At 38.2% G+C, this 19,638-nt stretch overlaps 1 protein-coding gene across 2 annotated transcripts in view; it reads right to left on the bottom strand.

The window, feature by feature from the left end:
• LOC106067228 (glycine receptor subunit alpha-2-like) overlaps positions 1 to 19,638 on the bottom strand; it is a 96,540-nt gene that overhangs the window by 30,425 nt on the left and 46,477 nt on the right. The window contains exons 3-6 of one of the 2 annotated variants that reach the window (XM_056039515.1): positions 7,696 to 7,760; positions 4,419 to 4,486; positions 3,524 to 3,750; positions 169 to 251 (exon numbers count right to left, since the gene is read on the bottom strand). In XM_056039515.1, the coding sequence (XP_055895490.1) occupies positions 169 to 251; positions 3,524 to 3,750; positions 4,419 to 4,486; positions 7,696 to 7,760 (443 nt within the window). Of the gene's footprint in view, positions 1 to 168; positions 252 to 3,523; positions 3,751 to 4,418; positions 4,487 to 6,975; positions 7,032 to 7,695; positions 7,761 to 19,638 lie in introns of those variants that run through there. The other variant, XM_056039516.1, reaches the window with a different exon arrangement.

The raw sequence follows: 19,638 nt of genomic DNA, 5'->3' as shown, positions 1-19,638 counted from the left end.
GTTTGAATTCTTTCGGCCTCAGCGTTCAGTGTCCAACTTCCACAACCATATAATATCGCTTTTAAAATGAACTAACGAATTCGATTTCTATCTAACTCCGGATCTATGTTAAAAATACCTAGGTCATTAAAATACCCAGCCTAACTTTAATGTGAGGAACCTACTTACAGCTCTTCATTAAGAGAGAACACGTTTGTTGATCCATTGGGAACCTGTGGAGTTGCATCAAGCAAGTCGCTGTCAGGGAGATTCTGAAATGAAGAGATTTGAGATTGAATGGACGAGGGATGAACAAAAAAAAACCCTGTACCTTAAGGTCAAGGTCATCGGGTGCATATATATATATGCCATAATTATTTTTCTTGATTAGTGTAAGACAAAAAAGAATATTTGTTCTTTTAGCGTTTACAATTATGTTTAATTACTTTGTTTTGTGCTAAATAATTAACTCTAAATAGTATGTAGTAAAATCTGGTGGAACTACATATTTTTTAATGCTTGGATTTAAAATAGAAAAATGTAATGATGACATTTTAAAGAGAAAATAAAGAACTATTTTGTTTAAATTTTAAAGTCAGATATTTTGCATTATTCATGTAAACGTCATTCATTATTGTCTGTGAATACTAGTCGTGATGTTGTTGTTGTTGTTTTTCACGAATCTTTCATTCATTTTTTCAACCAATCATTGTCATCATCGTTATCCTAGTCATCATCAAACTCTGTTAACAAAGAAATCATGTGGCCAGCACAATGACTAACCGCCTTTAATTTTTTCCCAACTAAAGTCAGGCGCGCATTAGAGCTGGGTGGACTCCAAGACGCCCTAAAGATCCCGGAATTAAAAATTCCAGAATTTGAACCTGGGACTCTTTGTTTCGAGTAGCCAAACGCTTTACCACTCAGCCACCGCACCTTCATCCCAGCCAGCTAATCTTTTCAAATCTCATAACGATCTCATAACGACACTTCTTAGAGAAAGCAAACATTTATTATAAGCCCTTACTTCGGGGTGATCTCAATTTTTGTTTGGTATACTGTAACAAGTTACACACAAATATTGATCAGTCGATTTAGGTTATTACTATAATCTTTGGTGGGGGAACTTTCTGCTAGGGATCATGTATACATCTAATCTATATCGAGCTGAACTAGACCCGACCTACTCAAGCCTCGTATATAATCGCCTTTTCAAAGCGAGAGATTGGACTCTTACAGTCATCAGTGTGTACACAGAAGATGAGACTACGCAGGAGAGCTTTGTAATGTAAAAATTTAAAGGCCTCTTTCTTTCATTCTCTCTTTCTCTTTCTCTCTCTCTCTCACACACACACACATTCTCTCTTTCTTTTTCTTTTCTTCTAACTCACTCTTCCTGTCTCTCTCTTTCTCTCTCTTTCACTATTTCATTCCATCTCTTGTCTTTCTATTCTCTCCATTCTCTCTCTTTCACTCTTTCTTTCCATCTCTTTTCTTTCTATTCTCCCCATTCTCTCTTTCTCTCTCTTTCACTCTTTCTTTCCATCTATTGTTTTTCTATTCGCCCCTGTCCCTCTCTCTCTTTCACTCTTTCTTTCCATCTCTTTTCTTTCTATTCTCTCCATTCTCTCTCTCTCTTTCACTCTTTCTTTCCATCTCTTTTCTTTCTATTCTCCCCATTCTCTCTTTATCTCTCTTTCACTCTTTCTTTCCATCTATTGTCTTTCTATTCTCCCCTGTCCCTCTCTCTCTTTCACTCTTTCTTTCCATCTCTTTTCTTTCTATTCTCCCCTCTCTCTCTCTCTCTCTCCCTCTCTCTTATTCTTCTCTCTTTCCCTCTTTTCCATTTTCCTCATTCTCTCTCCCAAGTTTCCCATCCCTCCCCTGCTCTCCATCCCTTTATCTCCCTCTTTCAGCGGCTGTCAGAATGGCCTCTATTCTTTTTAACATTTTCGTCACAACCCTTAAATGTGTAGATGATTGTAAGACACTTGATGGCGAGCCTAGGATACAAGTCTCATAAATAATCTATGTGACTATCCGATACATTGATGGTCATGTATAAACGTTTCAGAAGGTATACAGCCAGTCTTTCTCAGGCTAAGTTTTTTTTGTGTGGTTTCTAAGTTCAACAATTGCAACATTTTCACTTGATGTTAACCTTATTTAATAGGGCTTAAACATAGAAAAAAAAAGATCGGGACTTTGGTAAACATTGGCTAGTATCTTGAGTTGTTCTATCTCCATTAGGCTATGTTTCTTTTTCAAAGCAACACTGTTCAGTGCTAGAGACAAGCGTTGGAAAGGATGAGGAAAAGAAATTGGGGAGGGGGATAGAATTTAAAAATGCTTGCGGGGTGGGTGGGCTCAGAGGTGTAGAAAGTACTTGCAAAGTAAACTGTAACTTCTTACATACCCACTCTTACTCTCACAGTAACCCCGCCAATGGTAGTGCTCCATATAAATTACTATAAAGAAAAAAAAACAACAGAAAATTACCAGGAGAGTATTTTCGTTAGTGATGATGGTCCTAGATAATGGTGCGGGAATAGCCATTAAGTTGCCACACCACCCACTAGATAAGTGTACTCCTCCGCGCTGCGTGGATTATTGGACGTCTCAATAAGCTTTCCCTGAGTGTGTCTCTATTATTATAGTTTTATACTTTTCCATCGATTATCTATCTAGACGCTTTGGTTTCTTTAGTGTATTTACGTATTCATATAAACATTCTCATCCATAATTGAAGCTTTCTGTTACCAATGCACAGTCTAAGGGGTGGAACTTGTATAGAATTGTGTAGAAACTTGATATCAAACTAGAAAAGTTCCAATACTACTTGGAAAGTCTCGTGTAACAGAGCAGGAAGACGGTTTTAACTACATCGAATAAAATCAATAGATCAAGAACAAATACTAGGTTTGGGCTATAATCTACACGAACGGCGTTCAAATGTCCGCATTTTGATTAACCACTATGTTAAGATATTGAATCTACTGCAAGAGGCATTACTAACATAGCGAAAGAGTATAACTCTTGTAATCTACTATATATACGCAAATATACATGTAGGTCCCGCACTTTAATGGGTCCTGCGCTAATTCTAGGTGTAAATTATAAAATTAAACCATTGTAACTTATAACAGGGTTCTCACGGCCTCCTGATTTTCCAGGAGCTCCAGGAAATCTCCTGAAATTGCAAAATATACGAAAAAGTCCTGAAAATTTCCTGAAATTATTACAATTTCCCAAAAACTCATACAAATCTCAAATTGGGGTGTCATTCAATATGTAAAACGCCAATTCTACGCGCAATAACAAAAAATCGGCATTGTCAGCTTTCATTTGATAAAAATGTAATACAATAACGAATTTATTTTCTAAAACAAAATCTTTATTTCCACTTATTATCCTTAAACCCTACCCAGGCAGGGCCCCGCGCAATCCGTTTCGCATAGGGGCCCCGCGATTGTTAGGGCCAGCCCTGATCGGGGTGCATTATGAAGCGGGTTCTTTCCGAATCAAGTCAAATCAATGTACTTACCTCATTTTGTAGACGACTCTTCCATCTCTGTACAAATGCAACAGCCTGTTAGGGACTGTTATGTCGTGAAACTCGGACGACTTCTCGTTGACGAAGTAGAGGTCAGGGACCCAGAACTTGGCGATGAGCTTAGAGTCCAGCTCCAAATGGTCAGCGTTGATGAGCTCGTAAAACTGAAGCCGGAAGTCGTACCAAGACTGGGTGACCAGGACATTAATGGAAAAGTCCTGATTGACAAGTTATTCAAAATTATAATAAGGCCTTCAGTAATTAAAGAAACAAATGTATTAATCTACGAGACGTATGTAAAATTAGGGTTACCAAACGTCCGCTAAAAAAGGAGAATATGTCCGACTTTCTTGTTTTGTTTACTATCATAGCAGAGTATGCATCAATCGAGGCCTATGTATCAGAAAGATATCAGGCTTTTTGACAAGCATCGGTTAACATAGAAACATAGACTCTCCATTGTGTTAGTTACAGACCTTTATTCTCACAAAGTAAAATCAGAAGGAAAAAAAACCTAAATGAAGATCTTTCTTATAATGAAAGTCGCCTTGACTTTGTAATATGATGCTTACTATAGACTCTAGATGTCACTGTTTTAACAGCCTTTGATTTTATGTCAATTATTTATCATTGTAAGCCTAGTTTTCAAAGTTTACTTTTTGTCCTCCTATTAAGGTTGTGTCCTCCTTTTTGTCCTCCTATTAAGGTTGTGTCCTCCTTTTTGTCCTCCTATTAAGGTTGTGTCCTCCTTTTTGTCCTCCTATTAAGGTTGTGTCCTCCTTTTTGTCCTCCTATTAAGGTTGTGTCCTCCTTTTTGTCCTTTCCTAGAGTGTGCAGGTGTCTGGTAACCCTATCGATAGCTTTAAAACAAAGTGATATATTTTACCATAGTCTGCTCGTTGACCGAGTTGAGAGCGTTTATTTGAAGTGAGACATTCACCAGAGTTGGCAGCGCTACTCAGATTTGATGTGAGGAAAAAAAAAAGAGAAGATTATAACATTATGAGCAGTCTCTAGGGACATATACATTATCTCAATAACAAAAACAATAAACTAGCACAGTGATGTCCAATCAAATTCGACCTGCGGGCCATTTAAATTTCTTACTCCCGTGTCGCGGGCCACATGAACGAAAATGCACAAAAAACAAAAAAAAAAAAAAAACGAAATGAAATATACTTGATATTGAGACTATTTGATTAGAAACCCGTGGATCTAGTAGTTACCTTAAGAAATTGGATATCTGAAGTGATTTCTTTCACGCATCAGAAAATGGCTTAATTTCTGTACTTACAATAAAACCAACTCATTTTCTTGTCGCTTATTTTGCTAAATACTTCCATCGATCTCCAATCTGTAGGCGTAGTTTAACAATCTTTTTATTCGCGGCTCAAACCAAAAATGCCGTCCTATTTGTTTGATAATGAGGTTTATATATTGTTCTTTTTTTAAACAGCCACACTTTCTTTACAAGTGAGGCCCAACATAATTTGACCTCTTTTTTTTTGGAGGGTTGTGCCTACCCTTTTTGCCGACATATAGGCTGGCCGTATCTGACCCGCGGGCCGTATTTTGGGCATCACTGCACTAGCACATAGCTGAAATAGGCTTTTTCTTGTCCAATTGTAAAAGTTTGTTTAGGACCGAAATTCTAAGTACTTCTTAGTTCGTTTGTAGTAATGTGGTAGTTCACCACCGTAAACGTTTTCACCTTCACCTTCAACTATCCCTTAGTCTGTTGAACCGTTGGGGCACCACACAAGATCCGTTGACCGTCTTTCGCCATAGAAATAGAAGACTGAGTAAAATTCATTTAGACCTAATTAATAGATTTGAAAAAATTCTTGAACAAATAGAACCCATTCGTGATTACCATTAAAAGGAAAATATTTTTTTTAGTTTAGTTGTTTCTATATTTCGCTGAAAGGGTAACTTTACCTTTTTTTTACTATATTTAGCTATTAACCCTTGTTCGTAAAAGAAACAAAAAAAATGAATGGATTAGAACCCTCAATGTTATAGGACAAAGCTAATTGACAAAGTGGCTGACAAAAACTTGCCAATAAGAATAACCACGTTAGCGATCTTAATTAAAATGTCAGCACAGTTGCTTCCCTGGAGAAAGAATGAACAGAACTAGAAGTCATTCTGAAGAGTGTCCTTCGAGGATCAGGGCAGCAGCGACATTGACCATTCACTGATTCCTAATGCACGTGCAGTGAAGGCAAATGACGAGACTGTCGTTAAGATAATTGTAATTTAATTTCATTTCACTATGATTCTTTTTAGCTTCAGCTATTTTGAAAAGAATTCACTGATACTAGAAAATGTTTATGCCCATTGAGCGATGACAGTGATACCAATATTTTTCATTCAAATTATATTCTCGTATGTATTTTTTAATCACCAACTATTTAATTGGCATACTGTCATATAAACAACATTATGGTCATTGCTGAAGACTAGAGACTATACTCGGCACGCATAGTTCTAGCTCAGATGCAGTGGCATAGCTAGGGTGGGGTAGGAGGGGGGAGAATCTGAAAATCCTCCCGGGCCCCAACTTGAGGGGGCCCCCAAATTAGTGTTTTTTACTTTAAATATTACTAAAAATGCAGGGGCCCCCAAAAAAGCCCCCAAATGATGGCAAAATCTTAGATACGCCTCTGCTCAGATGGAGAAATTATTATGTCAGGTTGAAATGGCTGACGATAGGGATCAAAGGGTCCAAATGGCAAAAATCTGATAATGCTACCTGAAAAGAATCTTGAACATCATTCCTTTTCTCTCAAAGCAGAATCTGACAGAATGTGTATATGTCACTACAAATACAAAACGAACTTATTGCAATAGTGGGGGATTACGAGCCAACATATCTCTCGACAATTTTGACAGTACATCTAAAATCTAAAAACTGGATCAAATTTTTCCAAATGTTAAGATTACTTTGTCACGTAAAATAACGGGCTAATGATTCTTTGGTCTTTCATTTGCATCATCTCAGATATCGGCTAGATTATTGATTTATAAATATCGTCTTTATTTGAATATTTCTGACACTTGCGGTAAGTGCTGCATATATGTAAGTGAAGTTTTTTCAGTTTTAAAGTTTATCAACAATTAATGGCGAGCAACGATGAAAAATAAGCGACTCACTAATTTGGCTATTGATGGGGAAAAAAATAGCACTTAGGGAAGAAAGAGTACTTGTACAAATTTGTCCTAGCATATGGGATGAGGAATGTGCATTTAATTTTGTGTCTTTCTGAGTATTTTATTAAATTCTGTTTTGTATTTGAAAATTATGGTTCAGTGTTTTATGTATATTCGCTACTTTAAGTCTTCTATCCTGAAGGCTTTCTAAACTTAGTGATTTAACTAAAGGTGTTACTCTAGTCACTATAATGAGTGTAATAAATAATGAAGAGAAAACAATCCAATACTTTACAAATGGGCAGAAGTCAATGTCTGAACACAACAGTTATACACAACCTTGTTCCTCTCTCAGTCCGCCAGACTTGACCCAACTTTGTTTTTATGATACAACACATAGTTCATAGCCAGATAACCAAAACACCGTTGACCTACACGGAGAATGTTTACATCCGTCCCTTTTTAAGTACACAGGCCTGTGTCGCATGAGTCGGTTGATTACACAGAGGCTACACTGACCAGCATCACAGTTCAGTTACAACAATATATTACCAGTTTACCATGTGGATACATGTTCATATATTACCAGTTTACCATATGCATACATATTCATATATTACCAGTTTACCATGTGGATACATGTTCATATATTACCAGTTAACTATATGGATACATGTTCATATATTACCAGTTTACCATATGCATACATATTCATATATTACCAGTTTACCATGTGGATACATGTTCATATATTACCAGTTTACCATGTGGATACATGTTCATATATTACCAGTTTACCATGTGGATACATGTTCATATATTACCAGTTTACCATGTGGATACATATTCATATATTACCAGTTTACTATGTGGATACAGTTGACAATCTCAGGCATACGCTTGGATATTGGGTCACTACACCAGCAGTGGCTGAGTGGGGCCATACGTGAAACAAGTTGACGTCTTGGGAGAACCTAACATTACAAACAAGAAATCAATGAACCACTTACACATGTCAAACGTGGGTGTCACTGTACTGTCATAGTCTCCCAGCAGCGCGTTCAAGAACAAAGTCCTGTAACGAGAAGAGAAGAATCATTAGCCGAGCCCACGCCTTGTTTCCAGGCCGAGGCTAATTAGTAAAGAACAAATGATTTCAGAGCAACAAACAGTACAAAACTACTCCACAGTGAAATAAATTCACAGACACATTTCTAGACATGGTTGAATCTTAGATCTAAACAAAAATCTATGGTTGAATCTTAGATCTAAACAAAAATCTATGGTTGAATCTTACATCTAAACTATAAATCTGTGGTTGAAGCTTAGATCTAAACTATAAATCTGTGGTTCAATCTTACATCTAAACTATAAATCTATGGTTGAATCTTACATCTAAACTATAAATCTATGGTTGAATCTTGTATCTAAACTATAAATCTATGGTTGAATCTTATATCTAAACTATAAACTTAAGGTTCAACTACTGTAATTCTCGTTCGGCTCGCCGAGAACATAACTTATGTTATTATCTTTCTGTATCTTAGCATTGGGCAGTACACATACAAAAAGTCAAATATGAAAAAATATTTTTTTATAAAAAGCTTATATAGTGGAATCGCGGAAATATCTTTCAATATTGCAAGATTTTTCTGCCTTCCCTACAAAAAGAAAACATAATAAATTACGATAATTAATTAAATTAACTAATTGGTGTTTTTTTTAATTGATTCATGTATTGTTTTAGACAACGAATAATTGTGCATAGTTTTAACTTGATCCGAGAATGGGAAATGGTAAAATAACATATTCAACATTTGTACCAGACTGACGGATGGGCGAAATGTGCAGTTCACTTGTGCGTGTGTGAATGAAAAAAGGCACATTTCATTTAGGTTATGCAATCCCTTGTTTAATATAGCTTGCTGTCAGTTTGTTAACGCTGTGTTTCCCAAGCAACAGTTCAGGCTTGTTTGAATGCCTGTTCTCTCTACAGCATGCCAATAGAAATCATTTTTATTTACGTTCTCAATATATGTAGATTTCTTAGACTAGCCTATAATAACGCTGTTTCCATGGAAACCATTGAATATGTTTGTTTGCCTTACTGCATTCTTCCCCCATTTTTTTCAAACCATTTTTTTAAAAAGAGTTCTCGTTCTTTCCCCTGTTGAACAAACAAAACATTATGTGTATGTGTTTGTGGAAATGAGGAGAGGCCAGCGGCGTCGCTAGCTACGTTTGGCGGTGTGGACCGTACCGGGTGACACCGATCAGGTGAACCCACCTAAGGAAAACATTTTCAGAAATAATAATTAAAAAAAAAAGAATCGTTCAAATGTTATAGTTGTGTACCAATAAAAACGACACCAGCCGTCATAGAATGCCTGAACACTGTTTTGTTTGTTTTAAATGTTTCGGATGTTCCTTCAGAGTTGAAGATAATTACTTCCTAGTCCAAAACCTCCAGCATTACGACGGGGGATGGGAGCGGGCAGGGTTTGAACCCGGGACCATCGATAAATCCAAACGACAGTCCAGCGCTCAAACCGCACGACCAGGCAGCCATCCTGACCTGCAACGTCGCAACTTGTGGGCAGTTGAGACCAATTGCTGTTTGCCACGTCACAGGTCTGTACGACTTAGCAACGAGCCATTGGTGTAAACTGCCCACAGGTTGTGACGTCGCAGGTCAGTGTTCAGGCCTAGTGTAACGGTTGGTCTCGATCAAAGAATGTAGGTAATTGGATCACTGTCTTATCTTTTAACAAAAACATAAAATCAAAAACAAATGTCAGTTTTTGTTGTTAATGTTGAATTGGGGTGACGCCATTAGTTGCGTGACACAAAACCAACTGGTGGGGAAGTTAAGTATTTCTATTTTTTTTACAATGGGATACATTCACACAGACACATATCTGCAAAACCCAGACACAAACACATATTAACACACAAACACACAGACAGACACACATCCCGATGCATAACTATAGATCTATTTCAGACAAACTGGACAACTTGATAGCACTGGGTGACACGCCTCTATAGATTAATTGGTCACTAATTGCCCTGCGCTGACCTTCGCGTGTCTAGAAACAAGAGCCAATCAAGGCAGACGGTGTATTTATGACTGGATTAAAGGAAACATCTCGTTTATATGGTGTATTTTCTTTTTTCGTTGGCGTCATCAGAACCGGATATCTGACGAAATCTTGAAAGGTCAAGGGCGGTTAACTAACGAGAAAGACAACAAACCCTTTGACGGGAGTGACGACAAAGAAAGTCAGAAATCTGCGGAGGACTAAGAAGAAAAAACAAACAAAAAAAGATGGAAGGTTTCTGAACATAAAAGATAAAGTCATCTAATTACCACAAGTCTCTACATTCAATCTAAAGGGGAAAAGAATGGGTGTGGGGGGAGTGAGGGCTTAGCAAGATTAAGGGGAGGGAGGGGATCAGTCTGGTCTGTGCGCGCGCTATTGTGTGTGGACTCTGGGGGAATGCGTGGACTTTCGTCGTCCAGTGTATGCCAGACGATGCCAGCGATGCTGACAGCTGCTGACATGAAGATCTAATGGCCTTATACATTATAAATGTCGGTTCTCATTGTTTTAGATAGATGTGAAGCTAGGGGAAAAAAATTGCCAGAGATAATAAATCTTTGAGAAATGAGGAGAATCACTCAAGAGAATCACTCAAGAGAATCACTCAAGAGATTATTTAGAATGAGCGAATGCAGAAACAAAAAATTGATCAATGAATACCAGCATTTCAGTGAAGCATTTCTAAGGTTGCACCGAGGCATTGCTGGAGATGATATACATGGAAGGACGGAGAAATATTATTTTCAAAAAAAAAAAATGAATGAATAATTTTGAATGACAAGACGAGTTATTCACCTACTCATGCGTATGGCTATTTAATACTTTAAATCACTAAATCGCTAACTACGGCCTTCGGAACCAACCGCGACGTGATGCTTTCCGGCCGTACTTGAAATTTTATCCAGCAGTTTAAAACGAAGCGTAAAGGATTGCCTCCCTTGGTTTCGACAATTTCCGGTGGACATCCGGCTGCAGCCCATGTGTCGGAAATGTATATGTCCCGACATTGTTTGCTCCGAATTTATATGTCGCAAAATTATAGGACATAAGCCGAAAATGTAAGTGCATTGTGTTTTACATAGATAGTTGTGTATCAATGATTGAATTCTTTAGTCCCATGAGAAGTTGCATAGGGAAAATGATATTTCCCGAAATGTAAAATGCCAGAGAGAGAGAGAGAGAGAGAAAGAGAAATAGAGAGAGAGAGCTTGTTTAAAAAATATTATTTAGATTAGGCCAGAAACTATGGACTAGAAATCAAAATAAAATCCTTTTGAATAATTGTTGTTAGGTTCAACTTAAAATATATATTCTCAGATAAATACATTCTAAGTCTGGATGATGCATGATGCTAAAGTTGGACACTGTCTTGCTACCACATACTGTCTTGCTATTACCACGTACTGTCTTGTTACCACATACAGTCTTGTTACTACATACTGTCTTGTTACCACATACTGTCTTGTTACTACATACTGTCTTGTTACCACATACTGTCTTGTTACCACATACTGACTTGCTACCACATACTGTCTTGTTACCACATACTGTCTTGTTACCACATACTGACTTGTTACCACATACTGACTTGCTACCACATAGTGTCTTGTTACTACATACTGTTTTGTTACCACATACTGGCTTGTTACCACATACTGTCTTATTACCACATACAGTCTTGTTACCACATACTGTCTTGTTACCACATACTGTCTTGTTACCAAATACTGTCTTGCTACCACATACTGTCTTGTTACCAAATACTGTCTTGAACCACATACTGTCTTGCTACCGCATACTGTCTTGTTACCACATACTGTCTTGCTACCGCATACTGTCTTGTTACCACATACTGTCTTGCTACCGCATACTGTCTTGCTACCGCATACTGTCTTGTTACCACATACTGTCTTGTTACCACATACTGTCTTGTTACCACATACTGACTTGTTACCACATACTGTCTTGTTACCACATACTGTCTTGTTACCACATACTGACTTGCTACCGCATACTGTCTTGTTACGGTTATATGTATGTCGTTAAGCTAAGTCTCTACACCCATTAAAAATGCCTCTCTATAAAGCCGTCAAAAGTAATCTGTTTACATTTCGCTAGTCTTGTACTAGTCGCCCGTCATTGTCTCTAAGTCAAAAGTTTTCCCTTTTTATGAAACAAATAACTTTTCCCGCCAAATTCCTAATCGTACCATAACAGTACCAACAGTGATACTCGGATACTCAAGAAATAATGAAGAGTATATGGTGTCTTTGGAGGCTTGGTGGCTTAGTGGTAAAGCGCTTCGCTTCCGAACCTGGGGTCCTGGATTCGAATATCAGTGAACACTGGGATTTTGAATTTTGGGATTGTTACGGCGCCCCTGAGCCCACCTAACTCTAATGAGTAGCTGACTTTAGTTCAGGAAAGTAAAGGAAGTTGGTTTTCTATGTTGGTTACATGGCACCCTTCTTGTTATCAGTTGGCCAAAGAAACAGACGACTTTAACATCATCTATCCTATAGATCGAAAGGTCTGAAAGGGGAATTTTATGTTGTCTTTAATCAAGCTCCAACGAATGAAACTGATAGCGGATCTCTGATTTGGTGACATTACTAATCAGTGACCAGGCTAACTTCTCAAACCATCAGATTGAAAAAAAACAAAACGTTTGATCCCTGGAGGTCATTGCCTTAACATTCACTACTCATATGTCACGTGATTGGATGACTCGCCTACAGTTTCTACGCCTCCACAGTGTTTTCAAACCACATGGCAGACACAGGAGGGCAACATAAATACATTAGGTTGATAGAGCAGCTTTAGACCTTTAGTAGGCTAACAGCTTTTTACAAAGCTTAAATCAACTCACTTTGTCTGGCCAAGAGTTTGGACACATTATCTCTTAGACACCCGACCTAGGGTCAAGCTGAAATTTTGAACAATTTTACAGGAATACACAAGGATCAATTTTAAAAAAATTACAAATTAGTTAATTAACTATTGGTAATAAACTACTTTGTTTGGTATATCAAACAAGGGAAATAAATAGTACTTGACTGAGGTAGTAGTAATAGTAGTAGTGGTGGTGGTGGTAGTGGTGGTGGTAAAAGCTGAACTATAGCACTGGAGGATCTGGGGGGGGGGGGCGGTACGGGCGAAACGAAAATTTTCAGTATAAGAGTCACGATTGAGATGAGTTTTAAACACCAATAATGTTTTCCTAGTCGCCTTTTTCCAACCTTTACTCAATCTGATATTTTTCTAGTTAAATTTGGGACTATAACTCACAATTTATGCTTGAATTTTATTGAATATTATTTATCGATTTTTTTTTCGGCGGCGATCCTCAAAGCCTTAGTCTAAATATGTAGGGTATCTGATCTTTTCAAGGAACAAATCGGTTTTATTTGCAATGTATCAAGGGCCTATAAATTCAAGTACATTATTCAAAATTTCCTTTTTTAATAGGATGACTAATGAGCTTTAGGTAAGGAAAATGCGTTTCTTCAGTGAAAAAAATGCTTTTAGCATATATATTCTGTACATACGTTTATGAATAGGGTTAGGGTTTACTGGGCGATAGGGTTAGGGAAAATAATCGCCCCCCCCCCCCACTCCAATGTTCTGGATCCGCCCATGCTTTATAGATTGTTGTCTGCAACTTATTTCAAATTTCATTATATGACTGATCCAAACTAATAGTTACACTTAATAAAAGCCTAGGTTTTTTTAGCGGCCCCCGAAAGAGGAATAGACACTAATAGTTTTGTGTGGTCTGTCCGTCCGTCCCGTTTAGATCTCAGAAACTAGAAGAGAAAATGAAAATCGAACATTATGATATTTTAGACCATTCAAAGTTCTGATGCAACGTTAATGTTTTTCATGTTTGTTACTATTGTACCACGTGACAGTTGTTGTGTGCCGTGTATTACTTTGTTGCTATTCTATGTTTTGTTCGGCGTGACTTGTTTTCAATGCAACGTGAGATCGCTGGGTTTTGTGTTACAGAGTTTAAATGACTTCGTCTTTCAACAAAAACAACAACGAATCAAACAATTGAGACCCTGGATTAGAAGAGCCAACTGTTCAAGCGTTTTGATGACCAAGAGATATTTTAGACCAGTCTTTACCACTAGTTTGTCTGAAAATGTTTTGTCCTTCATGTCACGTAGGACATTCTCTGGTGACATCTTCTCTGGGGAGGATTCTGCAGTCGGTCAGTAATCAATTGGAAACATTTTCTGTCCATTGTTTTTTTTTTCGTCTACAGAGAAAACAGACTTGATACTCTTTTTATGTCCGTATTTTTTACGCCTGTTGGTGTTGCTGCTGACGGTAGTTGTTTTGTCCTTTTGCGAGCCTTTACGCCAGTGGCGTGGCCTGGCTGGAAAGCTGGATGACCAATATGTAGGTGAAGCTAAAGAGTAACAAACTCATTCGTATTGGGTTTTTTATTCATGACAGTCCTGTTTGTCAGATTGGAGAGATGAGTGGTTTGCCCTTGTATATATTTTGGGACTGGTAAAATGATTTCTAAAGACTGTAACAAGAGCTTAAATGTAAACAAGATGATGTTTTGTTAAAGATCAGACATTTCATATTTTTACCATCACGACACGTTTCATGATCTTAACATCACGACACATTTTCATGTTCTTACCATCACGACACATTTCATGATCTTAACATCACGACACATTTCATGTTCTTACCATCACGACACATTTCATGATCTTACCATCACGACACATTTCATGATCTTAACATCACGACACATTTTCGTGTTCTTACCATCAAGACACATTTCATGATCATACAATCACGACACATTTCATGTTCTTACAATCACGACAAATTTCATGTTCTTACTATCACGATTTCATGTTTTTACCATCGCGACACATTTCATGTTTTTACCATCACGACACATTTCATGTTTTTACCATCACAACACATTCTATGTTCTAACAATCACGACACTTTAAACTGAGTTGCCAGGTAAGAGACCACACCTAAGTGTAGGGGATTACCAGGTCAAGAAAAAGTGAATGACGAATCAGAAAGGAACTTTGTCTAGAGTTATGCCTCTGTTTACAAATCTTCTTATTACCTGGCAAACTCTTCATCATTCATGGGTTCAAAAAGATGTGTGGACACTGGTTGGATAGGGATCTCGAAAACAGTTTCTAACGACTCTCTACCCTGTATGTTGATTTTTTAATCCATGACATAAATAGCTAGTTTCTTAATGTAATCGTTTACAATATATATATATATATATATATATATATATATATATATATATATATATATATATATATATATATATATATATATATATATATATATATATATATATATATATATCCGTTTCCACCCGAGTCTGATAACCATTTTAGGTGTGCTGGCGTTTTTTGTTTTTTACAGACTCAAATAGAGAGAGAGAGAGAGAGAGAGAGAGATAGGGAGAGAGACGAAACAAAGCTAGAGGAAATAGAGGCTGCTTCTTGAAACTGTTAGGTAGAGTTGAGCTTTCGGCTCATGGAACTCTAAGCCAGCAAAAGTGAACAAGAGCTCCCTCTCACCGGCCTGAAAGAGAACACTGTACACTGTTCTGTCTGGCGGGGGTCAGACTCGCGGCCAGAGGCCGCGTACACCCGGACCTCTCGCCATTTTCCTTTTTTTTTATACCAGACTAACCATGCAGGACAAGCCATTTATGTAACGGCCCCTTGAGGAACGGCGCCTGGATTGTGACAAGGTTGTGGTAGCTTTTTTTTTTACAACTCCGCACAGAGTAATGAGGATGCTCTCGCACCCCCACGGGAGTCTTGTTTTGATACCCTTTGGCCTAATCGTTTCCTCCTACAATGGTTTCCACCCAGGCGCCTTTATGAGGCAGGGTAGCATGCCCGGGTGTTCAGACTTAGTATGACGATTGGTCTCGACCCAATGCGAAGCGGGAATACGTGAGGCGGGAAAACGTGATGCGGGAAAACATGAGTCGGGAAAATTGAGAAAGACAAGTCGCTGCGTGGATGGCATAGAGAAAAGGACGAGCCGATTCTTTGTTGACAGCAGAAGAACAAAACAGAAATTGTATAAGAATCAACATTGGAGGTCCAACGACTTTCCCAGGAGGTTAGGTAATAGAAAAAAATTCGCTTATCACTCTTCGCATCTCTTCTTTCTCTCTTTTTCTCTCTTTCTATCTCTTGTTTACGTCCTCTCAACATCTACAAGCCTGGGAAGATGTCTATACACATTGATTTTATCCACCGGCTCTATTGCAATCCGTTCGCAACATTCAAGTACCGAAAAGAAATTAAACTGGATTTGTTTTGTATTTCTTTTCTTTTTTTTTTTCCTCTTTTTTTTTTTCCTACAGAATGATTTATTTTAGGACATCTAAAAAACATGAATTCGTTGCGAGAAACATATTAAACGGAAAAATACAGTTTGATTAAATGTTGCTAGGCGCTGCCGAGTGTTGAGTGATAGTTGTTTATTTGTAATTTGTATAATATCAAGATGTATGACCAAACACGTGACCCCGTGCCCTTTCCTAACTACAGTTATATTCTATTCTATTCAATGAATCTAATATACAATGATGAAATGTTCAAAACATGAAGTCGATGGCCAAAATATACTTGTTTTATTATACAGTTAATACATATACTTACAGAAAATTGGAAATGTGCATATCTAATGTATATGATTGAATGTAAAGATATATGTATGTATGTCATGGGCGTAGCCAGGGGGGGGGGGCGTTTGGGGTTCAACCCCCCCCCCCCCGAAATGAAATCCCCCCCCCCTAAGGGGGGGAGTCGGAATTTAGTGACTGATTTTTTGCTTTGATTTTGTTTATTTTAGGTGAGATTTTAATACTAAACCATCACTTGCCCCAGCACAACCAAAGGGGTTTTGAGTTAAAAAACCCCTACCAGGGGGTTCGAGTTTAAAAACCCCTACCAGGGGGGGTTCGAGTTTAAAAACCCCTACCAGGGGGGTTCGAGTTTAAAACCCCTACCAGAGGGGTTCGAGTTTAAAAACCCCTTCTAGGGGTTTTGAGTTTAAAACCCCCTACCAGGGGTTTTGAGTTTTAAACCCCCTACCTGGGTTTTTTGCAGTTAACTCCCCCTCTTCTATAAAACAAAACAAAAAAAAATGCAATTCCAAGAGCACAGTTAAGGAAGATTTTCATTTTAAAACCCCGTCTAAAATTTACTATAAACCCCCTCTTTAATATAAAAAAAAGCTAATTACGCACTCAAAATGTTATGAGCGTAGCTAAATGGGTTTTGACTCAGTTTTGAGTTTAAACCCCACTTCAGCGGGGTTTGAAGGTAAAAAATACCTCTTTAATAATAAAAACAAAGCAAATTATACATTAAAAATGTTATCAGTGTAGTCTAAGGGGTTTTGAGTTTAAACTCCCCTCCAGTGGAGTTTGAGCTAAAAAGTACCTCTTAAATATAAATAAAAAAAAATTACTCACTCTAAAATCTATGAGCGTAGTCAAAGGGGTTTTGAGTTTAAACCCCCCGCCAGGGGGGTTTGAGGATAAAAAATTCATCTTCAGTGTAAGAAAAAAGCAAATTACGCACTCAAAATGCTAAGAGCGTTGCCGAAAGGGGTTTTGAGTTTAAACCCCCATTCAGAGGTGTTTGGTGCTAAAAATACATCTTCAGTATAAAAAAAAAGCAAATTACACACTAAAATTATTTGAGCGTAGCCAAGCCAATCGGGGGGTTTGAGTTTAAACCCTTCTTCTACAGATGGCTTTTTTTTTAAGTTTAAAACCCCTCCAGATGGTTTTGAGTCTAAGATCCCCCTACAGAGCATTTTGAGGTGGAAAACCCCCAACAGAAGATATTGACGATAAAACTTCTCTTTTCGATATAAAATCTAAAGCAAACTACAGTCACTTAATTCCAAGAGCGTATTCAAGAGAGGTTACACATTTTTACCAGTGGCAGGGCTCCATTAATAAACTGCAGTGAATAGTCATCTACCGAAATCGAAAAACACTAAATGTGGCTCAACAAAGATGGCTAAGATCGGGTCTAAATCAAGGAAATCCTATGCCGAACTGGGAGTCGACCCCTTAGTAAGATTCTGAGAGAACGACGCATGAGGTTTGCGGGACATGTTCTCCGACAAAATGAATTACGCATAAGAAGAGTTGCAATGATATCCTAGTACAACTTGACGCCACTCATTTATGGAGGTTCTCGTGGTAGGTGGGAAGAGGCTTCAGACACTACCAGTGACAGATTTTTATGGAAACAGCTTGACGTCAAATGCTCCGAACGGCGTGGGAGGGTCTAAGTCAGTAGGAATAGCACATTAGGTTTTTGAAAAAAACTTTTTAATAGCAGGAAAATGCAGTGTAGATACCTCAGAATATGCATTTTGTTGGCTTTCAATACCAGAAATAGTGCTTGGCGGCGGGGCTTCGCCCCGCGTTGGGGAGCTCCTAGCGCTCCCCCAGACCCCCTTGCTAGTGATGTCGGGGAGTCTACAATTTTATGGAAACAGCTTGATGGCAAATGCGCCGAACGACGAAGGAGGGTCTAAGTCAGTAAGAATAGCACATTAGGTTTTTTTTAATAGCAGGAAAATGCACTGTAGATACCTCAGAATATGCATTTTGTTGGTTTTTAATATCAGAAATAGTGCTTGGCGGCGGGGCTTCGCCCCGCGCTGGGGGAGCTCCTAGCGCTCCCCCAGACCCCTTTGGTAGTAATGTCGGGAAATCTACAATTTTTCCACTAATTCATGGAAGAACCTATTCTAGGGCACAATAAACGTCTTCCGAAAGAATGAAGGGTCAGAATGTAATAAAGATTATGTACACACACACACACACACACACACATAAACACATATAATTTTTTTTTCGCGAGGGAGGGGGGGGCGGGGGGGGGGGGAATTCACCCCCCCCCCCCGAAAAAAATCCTGGCTACGCCCATGATGTATGTATGTCTCGCACAGAAATCGAAACCGTTTGACTAATCTTGATGAAATTTGGCCTAAATGTTCCCTAGATCATGTCGGAGACCGTAGTCGTGGTGTATGTTTAAAGCCCCTCTCACAACCCAGGGGGCCCTTAAAAATAAAAAAATACTTTCATTTATCTCTATCAAAGAACGAAACTTATAAACAAATCGGGTAAACCCGTTTTCACAGTATTTTATATTTATGAATAAGTTGGATGAACGGATAAACCCGTTTTTACACTCTACTTTTATTTTTATGGTAAAATTTGAAATTTGCTATAGATCTAAATCCAATCCACTAGGTCATTAATATTCAAACTAAGGCCCGCAAGCGACGGGTCATATCCAGCTAGTAGAAATTTATATTAAAGACTGTGTGCACTAAATATGAGTCTGCGCAGTACTTTTGACTCTGTCTTGATTGAAAAGAGAAAGTCAAAGAGATATATTCATAGAAAGAAAGAGAGAGAGAGAGAGAGAAAGAGAGAGAGAGAGAGTCAGAGAAAGAATCAAAGACAGAGAGACAACACACAGAGAGAAAGCGTCAGAGACAGAGTGTTGGTGTAAGAGGCAGAGAGAAGAATCATAAAGAAAGAGACAGACAGACAGAAGGACAGACAGAGAACATATAGAGAGTCTGAGAATATACAGAAAAAGAAACCAAGACAGCGAGGCAGAAAGTAAAAGTTCCACTTTCAGACCTTGCGATCTATAGGGCAGATGATGTTAAGGTCATCCGTTTCTATGGCTAACGGTTAATAAGCAACCACCAACCGCCTTTACTTTATCCAACTAATGTAAGGTACCCATCATAGGCACCCTAAAAATCTCGATATTCAAA

Source organism: Biomphalaria glabrata, chromosome 8 (genome assembly GCF_947242115.1).
Source record: "Biomphalaria glabrata chromosome 8, xgBioGlab47.1, whole genome shotgun sequence".
In the NCBI taxonomy this organism is placed as follows: Eukaryota; Metazoa; Mollusca; class Gastropoda; family Planorbidae; genus Biomphalaria; species Biomphalaria glabrata.
This window is presented reverse-complemented; position numbering and strand designations above follow the sequence as displayed.